General features: G+C 35.6%; 1 protein-coding gene across 1 annotated transcript; it reads left to right on the top strand.

The window, feature by feature from the left end:
• Window positions 1-17310: 17310 nt before the first annotated feature.
• On the top strand, window positions 17311-20945 carry LOC149566102 (disease resistance protein Roq1-like). Its single transcript, XM_089819531.1, has 5 exons — window positions 17311-17919; window positions 18010-19075; window positions 19201-19455; window positions 19568-20194; window positions 20359-20945. Exons 1-5 carry the CDS (start codon window positions 17423-17425, stop codon window positions 20836-20838), a joined length of 2925 nt encoding a protein of 974 aa, XP_089675657.1. The 5' UTR covers window positions 17311-17422; the 3' UTR covers window positions 20839-20945.
• Window positions 20946-22928: the final 1983 nt, after the last annotated feature.

Raw genomic sequence — 22928 nt, 5'->3', positions numbered from 1 at the left:
TTTATCTTTTGATCCAAGGAGAATCTAATGCCTATAAAGAGATAAGCACTTCATACTCTTGGATAATGTTTTTAAATCTTTCATATAGTCCTTACTTTGGAGTAGTAATGCATGTATTCTTTTAAGCATTAGCTTGTACATTTTTCTTCAACGTAGTTTAATTCTATAAATTATTATTAATAGCCATTGGTTGCAGGATGCAATCAAGGAGCATAAGGATGTTGAGTAGATTGTATTTTTGGAAGGGCTTCGTATCAATCCATCGTGCCCGTGAACATTCATGGTGGTATATTTGGGTGGCGTTTTGTATTCTGATGTCGTGAACATCAACTTAGTGGAGTTTGGAACACATGTATTGGTATTTTTTGAGTTATTTCAAAAAGTAGAGATGACAACTTCAAATTTAAAGATTACAAGGATGAGATAAAGCTACAAGTCTATCTCATTTGGTGTATCAACAACAAAGAGATAAGGATCGAGGAGCCAAAAATTGGGGGCAAGAACTTGATGCATCATTTGAGAAAGTCAAGTAAGCTTAAGCATGAAGACAACTTTTTGTCATGGGACTAGATTAAAGGTACATAATTTCATAGAAGACAAAGAACCTACAAATTGCCTTTGCATTCAGTTTCTTCTAAGAGGAGGTAATGACATTCGGAGGGAGATAAACTTCAAGAACTCAAGGCATGAGTTGAGAGCATTAAGTTTCTAAGGTTAATAGAGGAATTCCAATTCCACTAAACCTCTTAGCAATCTCAGAGGCAATAGGGATCAAGAGGGAGTTATGTGAAGAAGCAAAGATGCCAGCTTTACGAGTTACAATGTTGTAAGGTTAGGTGCTAAAGTTGGCGGAGAAAATAATTGCACAATTATTCTAGTTTTGGCTTTAGTATCTTTTCAATCTCATTCGGTATAGAGTATTCTAGGATAAGATCAAGGGGGACATTCCTAGACTCTAGCATGTCAAAAGGTTTGGAGATGTGTCTTGAATGTCATTAATCTGTGGAAAGCATTTTAGGAAATCTTGGACGAGGTGGTTAGGAGGTCGATGCTAAAGCTTGAAGATTCAAAGGGAGCTTGAGGAGCAAATGGAGAGTGTTGATTCCTTTGCTAAGGATTAGCAAGCTTGTTTAATAGTATGACTGTAAAATCTCCATGTTTGGTTAAACTTTGGAGTCTATAGTAATATTTGTGATAATCCATGTTATATGAATGCAACTCTTGATGAGAGGGAGTCTCTTCTAAAAGGGAATCTCAACATCAGTTGCTCTTATTATGTGTTGAGATGCATTTTTCTCTCAGATAGAGAAATTTGAGGTGAAAACCTTTGTAATGCATTTTTCTTTGAGATGGAAAAATTTGGGGTGAAAGCCCTTATAATGCATTTTTCTCCCAAAGGGAAAAATTTGAGGTGAAATCCAATTCAAGCATAATCTATTAGAAAAAATAGCTTGAGTGGCAAATGGAGAGTGTCGATTCCTTTGCAAAGGATCAGCAAGCTTGTGTAATAGTACGACTGTAAAATCTCCATGTTTGGTCAAACTTTGGAGTCTATAGTAATATTTGCAATAATCCATGTTTTATGAATGCAACTCTTGATGAGAGGGAGTCTCTTCTAAAATGGAATCTCAACATCAGTTGCTCTTATTATGTGTTGTGATGCATTTTTCTCTAAGATAGAGAAATTTGAGACGAAAGCCCTTGTAATGCATTTTTCTCTGAGATGGAGAAATTTGAGGTGAAAGCCCTTATAATGCATTTTTCTCCCAAAGGGAAAAATTTGAGGTGACTGGATCAACAGATTTAAAATGATAATTGGAACATTATTTGTCTCCTCTACTTCTTTGCCATTTGTATTTCCTCCAGTTTTTATAACATCTATACTTTCCTTCTTTTCTATCATGGTTTCCTAACTATCATATGTTTATGCACTTCTTTTTTATGCTATAAAGGTACCAATTATAAACATCCATGTTTTTATGTTCATTTACTTGAGATTCCTACACTTGTTTTCTATTCATCAATTCAATATCTTGTGTCTAGTTGCTTCTTTAGATGTAGGGAAAACTGGCGCCCTCATTATCCAAATTTGCAATGATTTTTCATATGTATCTGCTTCTTGTTCAACCTTTTGATCTACAACTAAGTGGACATACTCTTATATTCCTTTATGACCATCTAGAACATAATTACTTTTCTTTATATTCCTTTATGACCATCTAGAACATACTTACTTTCCTTTATAGAATCTTTTCTTGTAGTCAATATACTTCACTCCTTTTTAAAAGGTATCAATTGACCATCTACAATATTTTGTGCCATATCTTTGTCCAAACTAACCTCAACATCACACATTTTCACATGTGGTTGAGCTTCTTCATCATCATCATTCTTACTTGTGTTTCCTGCCCTTATTCCTTCTTCTTGTGGTGTATCTCGACTTACCTCTATTACTTCTTGAATCGGCATCTATTTTGTAGATTGGTCCATGCCTTCATTTAATGATAGCCTTCTTCTTTTCTGGTTGCAACATATTTATGTTCAGATGGCATGCCAGCATAGACAGGAGCCATGCTAATAGTCTCAAAAGAGTGTTTTGAATCATCTAGATCACCACATGAATGGCATTACGAATACTTGGAGGGATTAGATACATTTATCTGATGAACAAACATTCTAATTGTTGAAGACTTGCCTAAATATTCATTGTTATCAACATCTAGTTGACCTCTTGTATTAGTGAAAACCTTTATTTCCTTTGTATTTATGGTAAATTTATCATCTTCATTGTCAACAACTTGATTATTTGGACAATCTATAGAGCACTTTATTGTGTACTCAGCCAGACTAGCACAAACTGTTATAAGCTCTTGTCTTGTAGAGTTTCCATAGGAATTACCTTGTTCATCCTTAGATGGATCATAGGCTACTACATTATCCAGGAGCTTCATGGCCCCATCATCTCTACCAAAACAAGGTGCTTTGGAGACATGTCCATGGCTCCTCCTTGACACTACTGTTTGAACTTTTTCACATTCTCTGTTTATTTCTGCATCAACCACATCTTTACCGAATAGAATTTTTTTAGATGCTTCAGATGTCTTATCAATTTCATTATCTATTCTACTGTGCTCATCACTTGAAATACAAGTGAATAATTTGACTGCATCCTCACCGTCCTTGAATCTATCTTTAACTTCATTGCTCTGCCAGGACTCAGTATTAACCTCCAAGCCATTATTATCCTGAAAACCTCAAACTTCACTTTTAATAATATAGGTACACCACCATAAAACATATGAATAATGGTTATTAGTCTATTAGATGATGTGGGTTTGAAGATTGGCTCCTAGATCCTATGAACCTCTAGTGGTTATGATGTTAACTAATTTTTAAAATGAGTAATATAAATTTCAACATAATACTTATACAAAGTTATTGGAAAGAAAAGAACATACATCAAGAGAGAATAATTGCAAGTTATATATTTAAACATCACTAATCATATTTTGACTATAGCCATGTATGGCTTGATATTTGATATGATCATAAATATCAGATGAAAGAGGAAAAAACAAAAATTCTAGTCGACAGTTTTCTTACTTATCTCTTATTGCAAATCTATTGGAGCATGTGTTTTTAGGTAGTTAAAAGATGGGCATCTATCATGGGTGCTCATTCAAAGATATCAAAAAAAATTTACAAACTTTGGAGGGTACACTACCCGCTAGCTCTAAGAAATAGGGAATTTATAATAAATCACTATTGATGACATTTTTATAGTCCTGGAGATTAAACATGGTCATTCTTTTAAAGTTGGCATAAGATCAAGTAACTATACCATATCACAAGATACCAACAATAGGGAAAAGGAATTAAATGTTGGATTATTTGTTACAATTCTCTAACACAACTTGGGAGTTCATGGAAGTTAAAAAAAATTCTTAGATAAAGAAAAGTAGCGAGAAATTCATGTCATAGTTAAATTATAAGCACAAGCTAGAAAACAAATGCTTGAGATCAATTATTTCCTAGATCAAGGCCAGGAGCAAGATCTTGCACAATATCACTTGGAGGTTGACCAATTCTTGCATCTTCTACATAAGTTCATCTATTCTTTGAAATTATCTGGTTGAAACTCATATAATCGATAAATTCATTTGATAAGTTTATATTGATTAGAGTAGTGTTCATAGTCATCATTGCTAATTGCATCCTTTTTCACTTTCAACCATTTTGGATTTCAATTACCTATTTCCTTCATTGGCTTATTGAGAATCTCTTTAGACAATAACTGATGGATCATCATGGCAATCATTGATTGCATATTCTTTAAATCACCCAACATTCATTTAAAACAAGAAATAAATGAGTTAATGATCTGTGCATTACATCTGCCACTAAAATTCAGGGCAGTAAAGTAGCAATCATTATCAAAGAAAACATTTAATTTTAGAATTATTTATTAGGGGGTCTCTACACCAATTCATGAAGGTCTCTTCAGAAAAAATGCTAATGGTTGTCATTCACTTGATTTACACTTCGACTCAAAATAAGAATATTTATATAATCAAAAAGTCTTCTTGACAATGCATTCCTCGCACAACAATAACATATACAAACAAGTAAAATGGTTTTAATATTTGCATGGAGGCATACTTATCGAAAAAAGAGGGGTAAAAATTTATTAAGACAGAAAGGATGAGAACAAGGAGAGCTCAATAAGGAACTTTTTCCTGATCAACAAGTTCATCAAACTCTCATAATAGATCAAAGGGTAGCTTCCCCTAATCCATAATATTTCAGTCCGGTGCATGAACAGAAGTCCATTTGGCCAAACAATCAACAACTTTGTTCCATTCACAAGGAATGTAAGTAAACCTAGTGAACTCAAGAGAGGTACAAAAGAGAAGAGTCTAATTAACAATAGTAGCTAGTTGCCAACTAACATCCACAAGCTCCTATGAAGTAAGCAAGTTCACCACCACTTGGGAGTCAGACTCATAGATAATCTTGTGCCATCCCCTCAAACAATAGTGTTCCATAATGTATAAAATGGCCAAAGCCTCCATTAGATTGTTAGTATGGAAACCCTTATGCACTGAGAAAAAGAATTTAACTTCACTAGAGCTACAACGAGCCACTCCCCCAATACTAGTAGGTCTTGGACTCCCTCGGGAAGAACCTGATGATGGGCCACACCACCCCTACCAACTCACAACCAAAAATACAATAATATGGAGACAAGAGAGATGACAAAATGCTTCATAAAACTTCCATTAATACTTGAAATTCATTAGAATATTCTCCAAATGGAAAAACTCCAAATTCTTACAATATAAGAGATATTTTCTCACTAAGAGCTTCTACAAGAAATTACATCTGAAGAGCTTCTACTTGAAGAGCTTACACATGAAGAGCTTGCACTTGAAGAGCTTCTATTTCCCAAACTTCTACTTCTACTTGAAGAGCTACACCTTGAGAGCTTGATTACAAATGAACATAAGCCTTCCTTAAATAGGCACTTACCACCCAATGGATGATTTATCCACAACATTCTAGAATATCCACAACCTTCTAGAATTTCACCTACAACCTTCTACAATATCCACAACTTTCTAGAATTTCCTCCTAAATACAACTAAGCACCACCATGTGGCCCAATTAGAAAATTACATTTCCTTCACAACAAATATTAAATGCATGATTCAAGGAACTTTCCACAAACTTCTAAGATGCCACCTACACACCTCGATTAATGGAATAACAACTATTTTCCTATTTATGCCACCCATGCACCTCGAAAATAGAAATTCCTTTTTTAATTCTTTTTTCTCCTTTTTCCCTTATTTTATTTTTTTATTATTTTTCCTTCTATTTTCGTCACTTTCTCTCTCCTCCACAATTTTTTTTTTTTTCTTTCTTTCTTTTTTTCTTCTAATAATTTAATTTTCCCATGCAAGATGCTCCTGCATCAGACTCCCTTGGTAGATAGAAAAGTGTGTCCCACACTTTGATGTCAAAAGAAAGATATAGAACCATCTTCATCTTCACCACAAGCTTCCACCTCAATAGGGACAAGAAAACCAACATACAAATCTTCCACATTTTTTTTTTGCTGATGCATGATGCTCCCGCATCCGACTCCCATGGTAGGAAAATATTTTTGAATATGGATTCACAAATAAAGTAGCCACTATTGACAGATTTTTTTCCTCTTCCTCCAACACATAGCTGGAACAAGTATCCGATGCTGAAATTTCTCCTTTGCAATGAACTTTATTCAAGTATAAATCTCATCCTCATCCAATCTTGTTGAATTAATAACACCTGTAATAAATCCAGCAACACCATACCAATCTTCCTTTGCATACCATACATCACGAACAAGATCCTCATGCAAACCATCATTAATATCTTTTAAACTCATATCAAAGACAACATCCCATGATTCATAAGAATTTACCTATTTTCCATCTTCATCTTTGCTTGCCTCCTTTATGTCATCAACAATGCATGTAACTACTCCACTTGCTTGATCTCTAATGAAGGCACTATATGTTTCCTCCATTGCTACAATCTTCAAATTATCTTCATCTATTTCAGGTTCATAAATCTTGTCATCTTTATGCTCTTCCTCTTCTCTTTCATCTTCTTCAACTTTAGGTTCGCAAATAATTTCCTCTACATCCTCTTGCTCTTCCATTGGATCATCTTTCTTTTCCACATCCAAGGAATTATCAACATCTCTTTTCTGGTGACATGCTCTTCATTTCCACAACTCAGCTTCTAATTCATTCACTTGCTTCTGCAAATCAACTAGCAATGATTGTTGATTTATTGCTCTAAATTTCTCAAGTCAAGGAATCCTCAGAATCCATCCAATCAAAAAAGTCATCTTCTTCTTTCTCTTCTCCATAATCAAGTCTTCAGAAGACAAATCTCGTCCAAAACAGAACCTCGTGCAAACTGCCTCATAGTCGGCGCTCTATCTACACAATCAAGAACTTCTTCACAAACTTCACCCAACTCAAGGTCCTGGTGCAAACTGCCTCACGTTCGGCGATTTGTCTGCACGCTCAGGAACTCCTGCTCTGATACCACTGATGGCAGGCTACACCACTCATACCAACTCACAACCAAAAATACAATAATATGGAGACAAGAGAGATGACAAAATGCTTCATAAAACTTCCATTAATACTTGAAATTCATTAGAATATTCTCCAAATGGAAAAACTCCAAATTCTTACAATATAAGAGATATTTGCTCACTAAGAGCTTCTACAAGAAATTACATCCGAAGTGCTTCTACTTGAAGAGCTTACACATGAAGAGCTTGCACTTGAAGAGCTTCTATTTCCCAAACTTCTACTTCTACTTGAAGAGCTACACCTTGAGAGCTTGATTACAAATGAACATAAGCCTTCCTTAATTAGGCACTTACCACCCAATGGATGATTTATCCACAACATTCTAGAATATCCACAACCTTTTAGAATTTCACCTACAACCTTCTACAATATCCACAACTTTCTAGAATTTCCTCCTAAATACAACTAAGCACCACCATGTGGCCCAATTAGAAAATTACATTTCCTTCACAACAAATATTAAATGCATGATTCAAGGAACTTTCCACAAACTTCTAAGATGCCACCTACACACCTCGATTAATGGAATAACAACTATTTTCCTATTTATGCCACCCATGCACCTCGAAAATAGAAATTCCTTTTTTAATTCTTTTTTTCTCCTTTTTCCCTTATTTTTTTTAATATTATTTTTCCTTCTATTTTCGTCACTTTCTCTCTCCTCCACAAATTTTTATTTTTTATTTTTTATTTTTTTTCTTTCTTTCTTTTTTTTTCTAATAATTTAATTTTCCCATGCAAGATGATCATGCATCAACAAAAAAAAAATGTGAAAGATTTGCATGTTGGTTTTCTTGTCCCTATTGAGGTGGAAGCTTGTGGTGAAGATGAAGATGGTGGAATATCATTCTTTTGGCATCAAAGTCTGATGAAGGTATGCTCTGCTATCACTAACAAAGGTATGCTTTGATACCACTGATGACGGGCCACACCACCCGTACCAACTCACGACAAAAAATGCAACAATATGGAGATAGAGAGATGACAAAAATGCTTCATAAAGCATCCATTAATATTTGAAATCCATTTGAAGAGATTACATTTGAAGAGCTTACAATGCAAGAACTTCTATTTCTCGAACTTCCTTACAAAAGATTACATTAGAAGAGCTTCACTACAAGAGCTTACACTTGAAAAGCTTCTATTTCTCCAACTTGATTACAAATGATAATAAGCCTTGCTTAAATAGGCACTTACCACCCAAGGCATGATTTATCCACAACATTCTACAACCTTCTACAATATCTACAACCTTCTAGAATTTCCACCTAAATACAACTAAGCACCACCACGTGGCCCAATTACAAAATTAAATTTTCTTTATGGGTCACAACAAATATTAAATGCATGATTTAAGGATCTTTCCACAAACTTCTAAGATGCCACCTACACACCTCGATTAATGGAATGACAACAATTTTTATTATTTTCTATTTATGCCACCCATGCACCTTGACAATAGAAATTCCTCTTTTCTCCATTTTTCCTATTTTTCTATTTTTTATTATTTTCCTTCCATTTTCGTCACTTTCTCTCTCCTCCACAAATTCCGCCCCCCCCCTTTTTTTTTTTCTCTAATAATTTAATTTTCCCATGCAAGATGCTCCTGCATCAGACTCCCTTGGTAGATAGAAAAGTGTGTCCCACACTTTAATGTGAAAAGAAAGATATAGAACCATCTTCATCTTCACCACAAGCTTCCACCTCAATAGGGACAAGAAAACCAACATGCAAATCTTCCACATTTTTTTTTTGCTGATGCATGATGCTCCTGCATCCAACTCCCATGGTAGGAAAAAATTTTGTGAATATGGATTCACAAAATGAAGTAGCCACTGTTGACTTTTTTTTTTTTCTCTTTCTCCAACACATAGCTGGAACAAGTATCTGATGCCAATATATGTCCTTCTTTCTTATTTTCCAACACCTAGTCGGAACAACTGTTTGTTGCTGAAAATACTCTTTCACAATGAACTCTATCCAAGTATAACTCTCATCCTTATCCAATTTTGTTGAATTAATCACACCTGTAATAAACCCAGCAACACCATACCAATCTTCCTTTGCATACCACACATGACTAACAAGATCCTCATGCAAACCATCATCAATATCTTTTAAACTCATATCAAAGACAACATCCCATGATTCATAAGAATTTACCTCTTTGACATCCTCATCTTTGCTTGCCTCTTTCGTGTCATCAACAATGCATGTAACTACTCCACTTGCTTGATCTCCAACGAAGAAACTATATGTTTCCTCCATTGCTACAATCTTCAAATTATCTTCATCTATTTCAGGTTCATAAATCTTGTCATCTTTATGCTCTTCCTCTTCTCTTTCATCTTCTTCAACTTTAGGTTCGCAAATAATTTCCTCTACATCCTCTTGCTCTTCCACTGAATCATCTTTCTTTTCCACATCCAAAGAATTATCAACATCTCTTTTCTAGTGACATGCTCTTCGTTTTCGCAACTCAGCTTCTAATTCATTCACTTGCTTCTGCAAATCAACTAGCAATGATTGTTGATTTCTTGCTCTAAATTTCTCAAGTCGAGGAATCCTCAGAATCCATCCAATCACAAAAGTCATCTTCTTCTTTCTCTTTTCCATAATCAAGTCTTTAGAAGACAAATCTAGTGCAACGCAAAAACCTTATGTAAACTGCCTCACAGTTGGCGATCTGCCTACACAAGCAAGAACTTTTTGACAAACTTCACCCAACTCAAGGTCCTGGTGCAAACTGCCTCACATTCGGCGATCTGTTCGCATGCTTAGGAACTCCCGCTCTGATACCATTGATGAAGGTATGCTCTCATCATGTATCAGAACCATTAGTGTTAATTTCAAGAACTCCATGAGGAGGAGAAGTGTTAAAAACTTGTTCAACACTCCCCTCAGGATTCGTGACAAGGGCTTAACTGCCTCCTGTGTACTATAAGTTGAGTGGTTGTATCAGGGATTGATAGATCAGTCTTTCGGTGCAATAGCAACCCCACTTTAACAAGTGGTATCAGAGCTTGGTCATAGGTTCTAATCCTCAGACCCTCAGGTAACGCTGAGGGGGAGATTGTTAGAAATCTGTTCAATGCTCCCCTCAGGATTCATGACAAGGGCTTAACTTCCTCCTATGTACTATAATAGATCAGTCTTTTGGTGCAACAACAACCCCACTCTACAAAAAGTCCAATGCCCCTCCCAATTCACCCATCCCTTCCCCTATTGCCAAGGTTGTTTGACAACTCTTTGATACCATTGAGTTGTAGCCCCATCCTGAAGATGAAAATTGAGGCAATTGCATATAGAAAGATCGACTGGATCCATACCCCCATCTAGCTCACACTTTTCTTGAATAGTTTCCTGAAGAGAATGTGAGATCTTCCACCAAAGATGCATAACACCAATTCAAACATCTTGAAAGATTCACCGATTCCTCTCCAGCCAAATATTGCAAAGAATGAATGATGGGCCAGCAATCCAAGCAGCATGGAGAGGAGAAGCCTTGGAGGGAGCACTTTCCAAGTGGACCCAGAACTTGGGCAAAGAAGAAGCATGCCAACAAGAGCAACCCCAAACATCGACCAAAGGTGTCATGACTGAGTAGAAAAGGAGCAATGGAAGAATAGATGGGAGACAGACTCCTCCCCATTACCACACAAAACACAAAATGAGGGGCCCTGAAATCCACATTTACAAAGATTATCCCATGTAAGACGCTGTAAATGACCATACTCATGATGTATCCGGCATCGAAAAGGGAGGGATTCATAATCTAACTAATGCACCCAGGAAGAAAACCCAAAACAATTATCTAAATAATCTGGTAATGGGTTATTCAAATCAATTTCAACACAAATTCTAGCAAAAGAAATAACCTTTTTATCGAGGGATTGATGGGCAATTGCAGTTGGCTTTCCTAGCAAAGCAACAATTTGACGGAGAATGTCTTCTCGCTAGAATTCCAGGGGAAGGCAAAGCAAGTGAACCCACGCTGGCACTGTTGAAGGGAGATCCTCAGCAGAATTAAATCCTGAATGCCAAGGTTTGAAAAATAACCCCACATGGTTGTAGAAATAAGGCCATCCTTTAAAAACACAATCACGATCACACATGCATGAGAATACAACAAAAATAGCTATTCCCAACCAGCATGATCTCCGTATCTCCTTCCACCTACCACTTGCCATGAGAGATGAATCCATGCCTCAAGAGCCGATAAGGAAATCCAGATTCCAAGAAATTTGTATATCAAGGCATGCTTAGTCCAGTATTCAATGTCCTCCATCACCACCACTGGAGGAATAACTAAAACAAAGTGATCTTGGCTAAGCGGAAAACAACCATTAACTTTTTTCATCTTGGAGCTTTCCCCTGAATAAAACGATTCAGATCTCGTTGCATGCATAGTTGGAGAAGAACCATCTATCCTCACCAACACAGAAGAAATCCTAGGCCTTGCCATGCGAACAATAAAAAAAACCCCAATCCAGTAGCCACAACAAATGTTGACAAAAATAAAAACCCAGCAACAAAAGTCCCAACAAAAGTAAATCATGGAGGCCTACTTATGCCCTATAGGTGTACAATGATTATACGTCCAATCATTGTACATGTGGGAAACTTGGTTACTTGTGAAAAGTATTAAGAAACTGTTCAAATGTCATAAATTCATATTATAATAGACCCCATATAATTGAAAACATCATAATCTCTTAGCTGGTCGAGTTGTTTGAGAGGAAAAAAATTTGCCACAATGATTCTTGGTTAAAAAATAACAAAAAGATGGGAGTTTTATATTCCATCAGTGCTTCTTCAAGGCTGAGCAACATTTCCATGGATTTTGTATGAGAATCACCCATATTAAGAAACAAGCATGACTACTGTGTGTTATTGTAAAACCAACTCAATAAGATATGCACACTAATTCAATGCAGAAACACTCTTGATGGCTATGGAAATTAAATGATTAGTTCTATACTACTGTTTGGGTTCACTTTTGTTTTCCTGGTTCTATTATTCCATACAGGCATGAAAGGTTCTTGGATAAAATTTCAACCACTTTAGGGAAGATAATGGATAGAAGACTGGAGAGGTCAACCATATTTAATCTCCAAACAATGGAGCAGCTCTTGAAGAGCTAGCATAAAGGGCACCCAAAACCTTGGGATGAGAACTTGGCACATGTTTGGTAATGAATTACTAAGACAATGAAGTGACACGCACTTCACAAATACATCTATTTTGAAAGAATGCTTTGGTTTCTCGCTGCCTAATTTACTTGATGTTCTGATGAGAAAAGATTATAGATCTTAATCGGAAATTCAAATGGCTAAAAATTTCATTCAAAGAAAGGAAAATCCACTTAAGATACTAAAAATTTGGACCTAAATATACGGATAAGAACGGCAAGATTAGCACAAAATTGATCACAAGTTCTAAGTTGAGGACAAGGCATGGCTTTAATTATTAATTTATGAAGTAGCTTGTGTACAATTTTAATTTGAGACAGAATGTAATTTAAGACTATCATGTAAAGAAATTGTACATGAATATAAAATTATAATTTCCGTGGTTTCATTCTCTAAAAGGCTTGCCAAATTACATGAGCAAAAAATAACTTACTATAGGACCTGATTAACTCTAACTGCACAAAGAAATACAATTTGAGATACAATTATAATATATATAGACTTAAATTGGTAAACATGAACATTTTTGAGTGATACTTGTAAAACTCATCCAATAAGAAAAAACAGATAATTCTCGGCAACTCAGAGTCGCAGAGTTTGCAAACTATGGACCATCCCATTCATCTAATCCTAAGTTTATTTGGACCATAAGTTATAACAATTGTTGCCAGGATTTTTTCCATTTCATGGTTGATACAGGATAATAATACTTTGACAATAACAAAAAAGGTTCCATAAAATGTTGAAGTCGCGGGCTTCCTACTTTGGATACTGTACACAATAACTGCCCTGTATTAATGTGTGATATGATGAGTCCAAAATTAACATCATACTGCTAAAGCTTGCAGATTTGCTTGGAATAATAATGTTTTAGGTATCAGATTTAGAAATTAGAAAAATCATAATTTATGAAAATTTCAAGTTCGTTCACAGCCTATCATCTTATCAATCACTAAGCTCAAAAAGATTATGTTTCCTTCATGATTTTTTAAATGATATTACACCAGATTCAATCTTTTGGTCCCAATCTGTCTATTCATATTGTCATACTCTGTGTTCTTCCTGCGTAAAAGAATATTCTAGTGATGCAATACTGTGGTTTCAGGAATTCCTTTTTTACAAGCATATTTTTTGACCATATTCAAGAAGAATCAAAATGGATTTCTTGGCATAAGAAAATGAAAAGGATTACCTCATCAACACTGAGAGTTTCATCACAATAATGTTTATGGAAGAGACACCGCAATCATTTAGGTGATTGTGCTTATGTTCATGCTTGTTTTGATGATCATCTAAACATCATAGGCAAACAAGTCTACAGTGAATACAAGAATACAGTATAAAAATTGGAAGTTCAGAAACATAATTATCAGCTCCAAAATACTTGACTTGTTTGGGAGGTAGAAGACAATCCAAAATCCAAAATTTTTAGGAAAATATGGTGAAATTTATCTAGGAAATGAAAAGCTCGGACCAAAATGAACGAATCTAGCCATTCCAAAAAATATAGATTCAACTAATGAACTCAATAACTATGGTTCAAAGGCAGTATCATTTAATCTTCTCCAAATGAGCATATATGTGGCTTTTCACAAGAATCAGCAATAGTAGAATATAAATGATTATCAGTTGTGTTATCATCAATCCCTTTCTGTATCTACAATACTATGAGATACTATGAGATACTGATCCTCAACTCTTTAGTATCTAAGGACTATTATGCAATCCTATTAAATTAGACAAGAAGGTACTTTGTTTCTGATGCCACTAAATTCTTCATAGAGTGACACCACGTTGGGATGTCGGGACAAATTTCTGGGACGGGGGACAATGGGCCTCAATTTTGAGACAACGGGGGGATGACTGAGGGACGGTGGTAAGGGGAGGATAAGCAACTGAAAACACAATAGAAATTGTTCACTTCTAGAGGATGAGCAACTGAAAACATGAAGTTTCGTCTCTCCACACATAATTGAATCCTAATTTAGGATCTCTAACACGAGAGTTTTTTAAGCTTTACATCTTTACTTCTCTTGGTCTTTTATCATGCATCGACTAGACATATATCTGTAGATGCCATTGTTACTATCTTTTTCAGAATCTTGCTAAATGAAGATCGCCACAGACGGATAGCCAACATAATAGGCCAGAATCCATAGGAAACATGCCTACTCTCAGACAATGACCCACCTAAATCTAGATCACCTAAGACCTTAATGCAATGGAACGACAAAAATCCTACATGGAGGCATAAGGGAAAGGGGATTAGGGAAAACCTAAAAAAGATAGAAAGGGAAGGCCTTAGGATGCTTAATGAGAAGAGAGCCACCTAGGGGCTATCTAGACAAGAAATTGAACATAGTTGCAATGAAAACACATCAAACTACCAACTAAAGGGATGGACTGAAAGTCTAGCAACACATTGGTACCTATTATTTCTCACATTTTGTGGTCCACTTGTCAATGATTCTTCAAAACCTATAGGGTCATGTGATGCCCCTCTACAATAATATATCCCATATTTTCAAGACTTGAAGTAGTTTTCGTAGGGGAACCAATTTTCTCTTGACATAAAAATTGTTAGATGCATTCAATAAAACATTGTAAGGTAGTCCAATTCTCATTTTGTTCATTGTGGGAATGAACTAGATCAATTTTAGTATATCTAATTAGGTAGGTCTACTCTAGGCATGGTCTCATTTTCTTACCATTTATATGAATGCCCCACACCATACTCTAGCAATGATCACACATAAGTGCCCAAGCGCATAAAATTGACAAAATTTGAAAAGCTATTTTTCATAATCTGTGTCTCTTAAAATGATCTATGTAAACTTATAGGGTTACTCATGAATACATTTGATACATCATTGCATTGCACTAACAACATTAAATTTCCATTTACCTCAAAACACTTCCCTAATTAATGGTTACTCAGTGGAAAATGTAATAACATACCATCCTTGATAAGTAGAATATGTCTATTTTAATCAGTTCACTTGTCGAGGGGCAACCTGTCCACTGATCTACATTCATAGATTTGGTTATGATCAATGTTTTCACTGGTAGCTCTAAAAATGTTGTACCATAATCCACCTCACAATATTGTTTGCACTAAGAATAGTAACCTTGATATAATAGAGCTTACAAGGCACCTAATCAATATACAATAAGCCATGACGTATATGGCCTTTTCAAAGGTTTTACTAAAGATCCCAATTCGTGACCAAGTATGGTCAAGATGGAATAGTGGAATGAAAAACAAGCCATACACATGCAAATTTATGTTTGTATACACAAGTTAGACTAATGAACTTAAGATAAATCTATTTTATGGATGTAGTCAATGAAACATAATTAGATTCATCCTACGTATTGAAGAGATGGAAATTTTCCATCCAAATACACTAATTGGGTTCTTCCCATTAAACACGTTTATGTTAAGCTACCTTGACAAGCCAATACATAAAATGATTTTTATCGGATCAAGTAGTCCAAGTTTGGCGCCATATAGAGGCAAATTAAAATACTTTTTAGGTGCAAACCAAATTGGTAGTTGATCTAGATTGGATCAATAATACTACCCCAACCCCAAATAGAGAAATATAAGATTGTTCTATGATTTTGGAGAAGTTACACAGATAATTTATAATATATTCAAGAGAATGATAATATTTAGGGGTTAATATGCATTACTATTAAGTTCCTACAATTGAAGGCAAATGGTGTGTACTAAATTTGTGACTTCGTCATATGTAGAGACACGTCAATAATTCATGTATGATGTTTGTGAAACAATTATAAGAATGAGCAATTTTTTAATATTGAAAAGGAAAAAATGGAAAATTTAACAATAGCCAACCAGAAAATAGAAATAAAGATAGAAAAATGATATTGAATTGTGAATTGTGAAATGCTCTTTAGGCTTTTTACAGTCAATCATGCTATTTGTAATAATGTGACTTAAAGTTTTCTGAAACTAAATTATATTATTAATACTATTTGTGTACGGTTGCATAATGAACTTTGTATAATAATAAAATATAAATATTAATATGGATAAGGAATTCTTATCCAAATAAAGATAGAAAAATGTATTATGAGATTATTACTTTGTATAATAATAAAATATAAATATTGGTATGGACAAGGACTCCTCAACAGTTTGGCCAATAGCTTTGGACTCTGCGAAGGGCAATCATGCCAGCGAGTAATTTAACAGTATAGTAAATATTTCGAAAGTCCGGAACAACATTTCTGACACGACATGTAATCAACTTTAGATAATTATTTCATTTTCAAAATGTGAAAGCAATGGAGCAAACTTTTGACAAAAATATATGTACTCAACAATGTACTGAGACAAGTCCAAAAGGCGATGTTTCCAGGAAATTAAAGGTTCAGATTTAGACGAAAAGAGAATTCCTCGCTTTTCCGTATATTTTAAGTTGCCCCCGGAAGATTCCTCCCCATGAAACAATTAATTTGATTTTTACCTCAACACATCATCAAACTCCAATCTATATGGAAATTGCATAGAAAAGAAACGTCTAGTGTTTTCTTTTCTCAGAAATGCATTGAATCAGTGCTATGAAAATACAAAACCACCTTCGCCGAAGTTTGAAAAATCATCTCATCAATGTGAATGATGAAGAAGCAATTATTTGACTCGTGTTTTGTGACACTAGGAAAATGGGAGGAAAATGCATTGCCGTCCACTCGCACGGCAAAGTATTGAGTGTTTACAGCGAAAAAAGCGGAGAGGAAAATGGGAGGAAAATGCAGCTTGCTACTTTACCTTTATTCTCCTCACTTTATTATTTTGTCTTTCTTCTTTGTTCTCTGTATCTTTGTCATTTCACGGACTGGTCCCCAGCGGGTGGGAATTTGTTTACTGACCCATCTTTTGTCAAGTGGCAGACACCATTTTATATCACCCACATTGTCTAATCTTTGGGCAATTTGTCTCCCGTTTTTCTTTATTTTTTCTTCATCGCCTCCAAGAATTTGATCAAATCTTGCCCGCTCTGCCATTGAGAGTTTCATTCGTTAGCAATTCTAGTTCTTCGTCCATTCATGGCTTCCTCCTCTGCTCAAGCAAGATCGACTGTTTTTCCAAAGCTATATGATGTGTTCATCAGCCATCGAGGCCCTGATGTCAAAGAAACCCTTGCCAAACAATTTTATGACCTCCTTCAGGCAAAAGGATGCAAGGCATTTCTAGACCGTGAAGAGATAGAAGGAGGGGATTCTGTTACATCTGCCATTCATGATGCCATCTGCTCTTCTCGGGTGCAAATTGTCATTTTTTCCAAAGGATATGCAGAGTCATCCTGGTGTTTAGACGAGCTGCTCCTAATGCGACAGCAAACTGATGCCCTCTTTATTCCTGTTTTCTACGGTGTCCAGCCATCAGAACTTCGTCACATCAAGAAGCGCAAGTCGCAGTATGCTGCGGCATTTGCATATTATAAGAGGAAACGCAGGCATCTCGATAAGTTGGACGACTGGAAAAAGGCGCTTGCATCTGCTGCAGAAATATATGGATACGAAATTGGCGAGCATCATCCAGAGTAAGATTACTACCATGCACTTTGTAAATTTCATTCATTTTCGCCTCAGAAGATTGATTTTCTAAAGAGCTTGTCGGTTTTGGATTTCAGGGATTTGTGTGAAAAGATTGTGTCTCGTGTTGTGCAAGTGATGGAAAAGAGTATACCCTTGCATGTTGCCAAATATCCAGTTGGACTTGATAAGCACGTCCAACACTTTGAAAAGTATTGTTCAAAGACAGCGGGGTCGGTGGGCATCTTCGGACTTGGTGGCTCTGGAAAGACTACTCTTGCAAAAGAATTGTTTAACAAGAAGCGTTCAGGGTACTGTGCATCTTGTTTTCTCTTCGACGTGAGAGAATCACATGCCAGAGGTCAATTGCACAACTTGCAAAGACAGCTCTCGAACGATCTTTTCAGCAGAAATGAAGAGATTACGAGTGTGCACTATGGAATCGGGAAGCTGAAGGATCATCTGGGAAGGGCAAGGCAATCGAATTTCTTAATAGTCCTAGATGATATCGATCATCAAGACCAGTTAGATGCCCTCTTGCCTGAAGAAATGTTGGGCTGTGGTAGTCTGGTAATTATTACAACCCGTGACAAGAGAATGTTAAAGGATGTAGATATCCGTCATGAGATGAAGGTAATGGATTGGGATCATGCAAGGGATCTCTTCTGTAGCCATGCTTTCCGCGGACGCGATCCACCTGCTGCTTATGACAATTTGGTTCAAGATTTTGTGAAATTCTGTGGACGTCTACCCCTCTCCCTCGTAGTTCTGGGTGCGCATGTTTATGATACAGACGAGAATTATTGGAATCTAGAATTGAACAAAGTCAAGAAAGTCCAGCATGAAGATATAATGAAAAGGCTAAAAATTAGCTTTGATGGTTTGGACCCAGAGGAGAAACAGATATTTATAGATATAGCTTGTCTTTTCAATAACATAAGACTAGTCAATTTCCAACCAGTAAAAATCTGGAAGGCGTCTGGTTGGAGCGCTGAGCATGCACTTGAAATCCTTCAGCAGAAGTGCCTAATTGAAAGAGATCATGAGTTCCGTCATGGGTTCGGTCGGTTTGAAATGCATGATCATCTCCGGGACCTGGGTAGACAAATGGCAGATGAGCTAGGCCCTCCTCGACTGTGGCAACCAGAACTCCGGAGATCTATGGTGTGCTTCATGTTTACTCATTTTTTCACTTAAAGCTATAGAATGCTTTTCATGAGAATCCTTAGCAATTTATGTTTTTTATAATTCTTTCTAACCAATCGTTGAACCTTAATCGTTATATGTAGGAAGAAAAAGGATTTAAGCAAGTCTTGGCAGAAACAAAGGGCAGGTGTTTCCATGCTTTCAGAGATTCGTCCCTCCGAAGAATAATTACTTATTTTATAGCTGAAACTGGTCTTCTATGGCTTAAAATTGACAGGGGTGACAACAAATTAAGCTTTCCTTCATGGATTCCTCTGCGGAAATTGCACTATTTAAGTGTTAATCGCGTAGAAGAGTTGTGGAGCAGTTTTCAGCAACAGTTGCAAATCAATGCCCAGGTAATTCCATATTCTTTGCTGCAAATTATGTCTCCTTTCACAATACTTAGCTTGTCGAAGATTGTTAAATGCTGAGAACCGATTCATTTTGTAATGCAATTGTCAATGACAGGCTAGTTTCCAGCTGAGACAGCTGTGGATTCTTGACTGTTCCTCTTCGCAAAAGCTTCCAGATTCAATACAAATGTTGAGTGATTTGGAAGAATTACGCATATATAGATCCTTAGAGGAGACAGATGCAAGATCCTTTGTGCAATCGCTTAAACAACTTCGCAATCTTAGATTACTGCATCTGTGGATGACGGAGTTTGGCCTCGAAGGGAATTTGGATCTGAGCGAAGGTATAGATTCTACAGGGAGCCGCATGAACAGCCTTCAAACCATACTACTTGAGAGGCTACAAAATATCTCCAGGTTGACCATTAGTGGAGAGATGTGTCCCAGACTGCAAACACTGAGAGTTGAAGCGATGGAAAATCTAAAAGAAATAGAGTTAAAACAGCTGGGGAGTCTTGACTTGTATAAAGGTGGGAAATTGGAAACAATGTCAGACTTCTCTTCTCTAATGAGTTTACAAGAGTCGGAAGTAAAGAACTGTGCAAGGTTGAAATCGTTGTCGATTACTAAATGTCCAAAGCTGCAGAGCGTAGAAGGGTTGGATGAGTTGCCAGGATTGAAGAGTCTAATAATTGAAATGCCTGACGATGGATATGCACGGGCACTTCATGGACTGACTAGGGTAATACTTTTTTTCTCTCGATGCAATACTGCAAAGCCAGCGTTAATTTTAGGGAGGGAAATGAATGTTACATTTTTAAAGTTGTGTTTTAAACGTGTGCGTTCTCTCTTTAATGTTTTTATCAATAATTTTTCTACTCTCTTTTTATCTTTTAAATGTTTCAGATGCTGTCGTTAAAGAGGATCGTCTTGATACAAAAGGTAATGTATAACGTATCGGTCAAACTGAAAGCAAACTTGTTTTCTGAGGTGATCGACGCCCAAGCAGTCTCTGAGATTAAGAGAGGAGAGTATTTCTTGAACATGAAAAGCTCATTGAATGCAATCACTATATATGCTTTGCTTGTAACATCAAAGCCTCTTAGTACTATATATGGTTTAGGTACACGCAACCCTTTCTGTTTGAACCCAAGTCATAAGAATTGGCTAGTTACAATTTTAGCTCCCGAGAATGATGATTTTTCATGTAGGCTACGGAACACAAGAATAGAGAAGGGGTTTAAGGCCGTGATGAAAGTTGGAGAAGAAGGGAAAGCTCTTATTGTAATGCAAAGAATTGTTGATCAGTTATACGGAGACGTCCAAAGAAAGGGTCCAGAGTTGGCATCATATGACGTGGTAAAGCGAAAAAGGAAGAAACGTTGAATAGTGTGATCCACTTGCTTTACCTCTTGAAAATCTCATCATCTTTGTATAAAAATCAATGTTTTTTAATAAATATGAATGATATAGTATAATTTAAATGATTATAATTATATTAATTTTTAAATTATTATTATTAATAGTATTATTAGTTTTATTTGTTATAGAGTTTGTTTAATTATCATTTTAATTTGTATTATGTAAGCATTTAAAAAATAATAAAAAATAAAAATTGAAATACAATATTCTTATGAGAGATCATTGTATGGTTAATTTTTTATTTTATTTTTGATAAAAATAATTTCTATTGTCAAATTCAAAAGACAATTTTATTTAAGAAGACCAACACAAATAAAATTTTCAAAGTGTGTCTTTCTTTCCTTTTAGATCATATATTTCCTAGATTTCATAGTCTTTTGTTATTTCTTAACTTTTCTCAAGGTCTAGTGTCTTATGTGTTTTAAATGATTGATCACAAAATTTTAACATGTTTCTTCTAAGGTTTTGTAGACATGTTAAATAATACATTCTAAAATATTTATATAATATAGTATTTATTATAATAACTTTTAAATTTTTAAATAATATTAATAAAATTACATCAAAGCTGTTCCGTTCTAATAAACATGGACTGATTTTAATGATCAAGGATTGGTATGGCCTAAGAGAAATGCAAGATGATTCAAACAATCTCAAACATCAAATCATGACAAAGCTTAAAAGAACAAATTGATCATCATGCATATTAAACATCTAATATTAGTTTTTTTGGTCTTGGTATTTATTTTACCTACATAATTTCTTACATGTTTGATTATGCATAAAGCCAACACAATCTAATTAGAAACACCATCGATGCCTTTCATTTTAGAATGTGTGCTCATACTTCTCTATACTAAAAAGTTATTATTTGTTGTGAGTTATTATATTTTAGATAAAATTATTTAAATAAATTATATTCCAAAAAATTGTTTACTATTATTTTTTATTAAGTTTGTTTGTTAAAATAAGTTAAACAATTATATTTGCATATAAGAAGTGTTTATGTAAGAACTTCCTTTGCAAGATCTTCTAGCCCCCCCTTTAACAATCTCCTAGGTCCATAGATGCACTTATGTTGATAACATTGTTTGTCCTCAACTTTTTGCCCATTTATGGTGACCCTTTTTTCATACCCAAAACCCTAGTGCACATTTTGAGGTTCAAAATCCTCAAGGTCAAACCAAGGTCATTCTTGACCCTTTGGTCAAGGATGAGCTTGTTCCTAACCTCCTAGAAAGGGATGAGGCCCATTTTTTATGCAAGAGCATCTTGGGTTGCCTTATAATCTTGCCTTCATTTTTGTTCATTCTGGAAATTTTAACTGAGTTTCTATGTTAGCCAATTTGCAGTGTTTACCAATAGTGTTAACCAAGTTGCAGTATTAACCGAGTTCCGGTGTTAACCGAGTGTTTTTTTTTCTGGTGATTGAACTTGATAGTTGTTGGTACCTAGAAGTGGTTTTCTAATGCTCAGTCATGTCTTGGATCTGGATGTGCCTGAGTTGTCTATGTTTAGTTTCTAGTGTGAGCCAACCTTGGCATTTAATTTGGTTGTATATATCTAATTTTTGTTGTAAGATGACTTGTCGCTTAAATGTTCTTTTGATACAAGGGTTCATTTTATTTGTAACTTACTAGGTTGACATGTGGCTTAGTTGGGTATAAGTAGGGGGTTCTTGTGGAGTCTTAAAAAAATATCATCTAGCTTGGAGAAGAGGATGAGGTAGAGGACCAAACTTTGAGAAGAGCTAGTAGCTGAGGCTTGGGAAACAAGGAGATTGTTTAGTGGGCTTGCGAGCACAAGTTTAGATCTTCCTTGGAGGTTTCTACTAGAGTGTGAATCTGGACTAGCTAGGGTTTGGGGTTGGATCTTGAGGGATCTTGTAGAATTTTTATTGTAATTGCTATTATATTTGGTTGTAACCCAAAAGGCCTTACAGCCGGGCACATTGCATGCAAAGAGTTATTTTATGAGTAAAGTGTTGTGAATTGGTATTATATCTTCTATTGTTGTAATATTTTGGCTATGTTGTTATTTTTTGGGGGATGGGA

The sequence above is a fragment of the Cupressus sempervirens genome, chromosome 3, assembly GCF_028749045.1.
Source record: "Cupressus sempervirens isolate cs-2001-9-10 chromosome 3, ASM2874904v1, whole genome shotgun sequence".
NCBI lineage: Eukaryota > Viridiplantae > Streptophyta > Pinopsida > Cupressales > Cupressaceae > Cupressus > Cupressus sempervirens.
This window is presented reverse-complemented; position numbering and strand designations above follow the sequence as displayed.

What these genes read in the sequence shown, in the direction of transcription:
- LOC149566102 (XM_089819531.1), top strand. Translation starts at nt 17,423, where the DNA reads ATGGCTTCCTCCTCTGCTCAAGCAAGATCGACTGTTTTTCCAAAGCTA. An exon ending in ATTGGCGAGCATCATCCAGA is followed by an intron (nt 17,920 to 18,009) that starts GTAAGATTACTA and finishes TTTGGATTTCAG; the next exon opens with GGATTTGTGTGAAAAGATTG. An exon ending in CACTTCATGGACTGACTAGG is followed by an intron (nt 20,195 to 20,358) that starts GTAATACTTTTT and finishes TAAATGTTTCAG; the next exon opens with ATGCTGTCGTTAAAGAGGAT.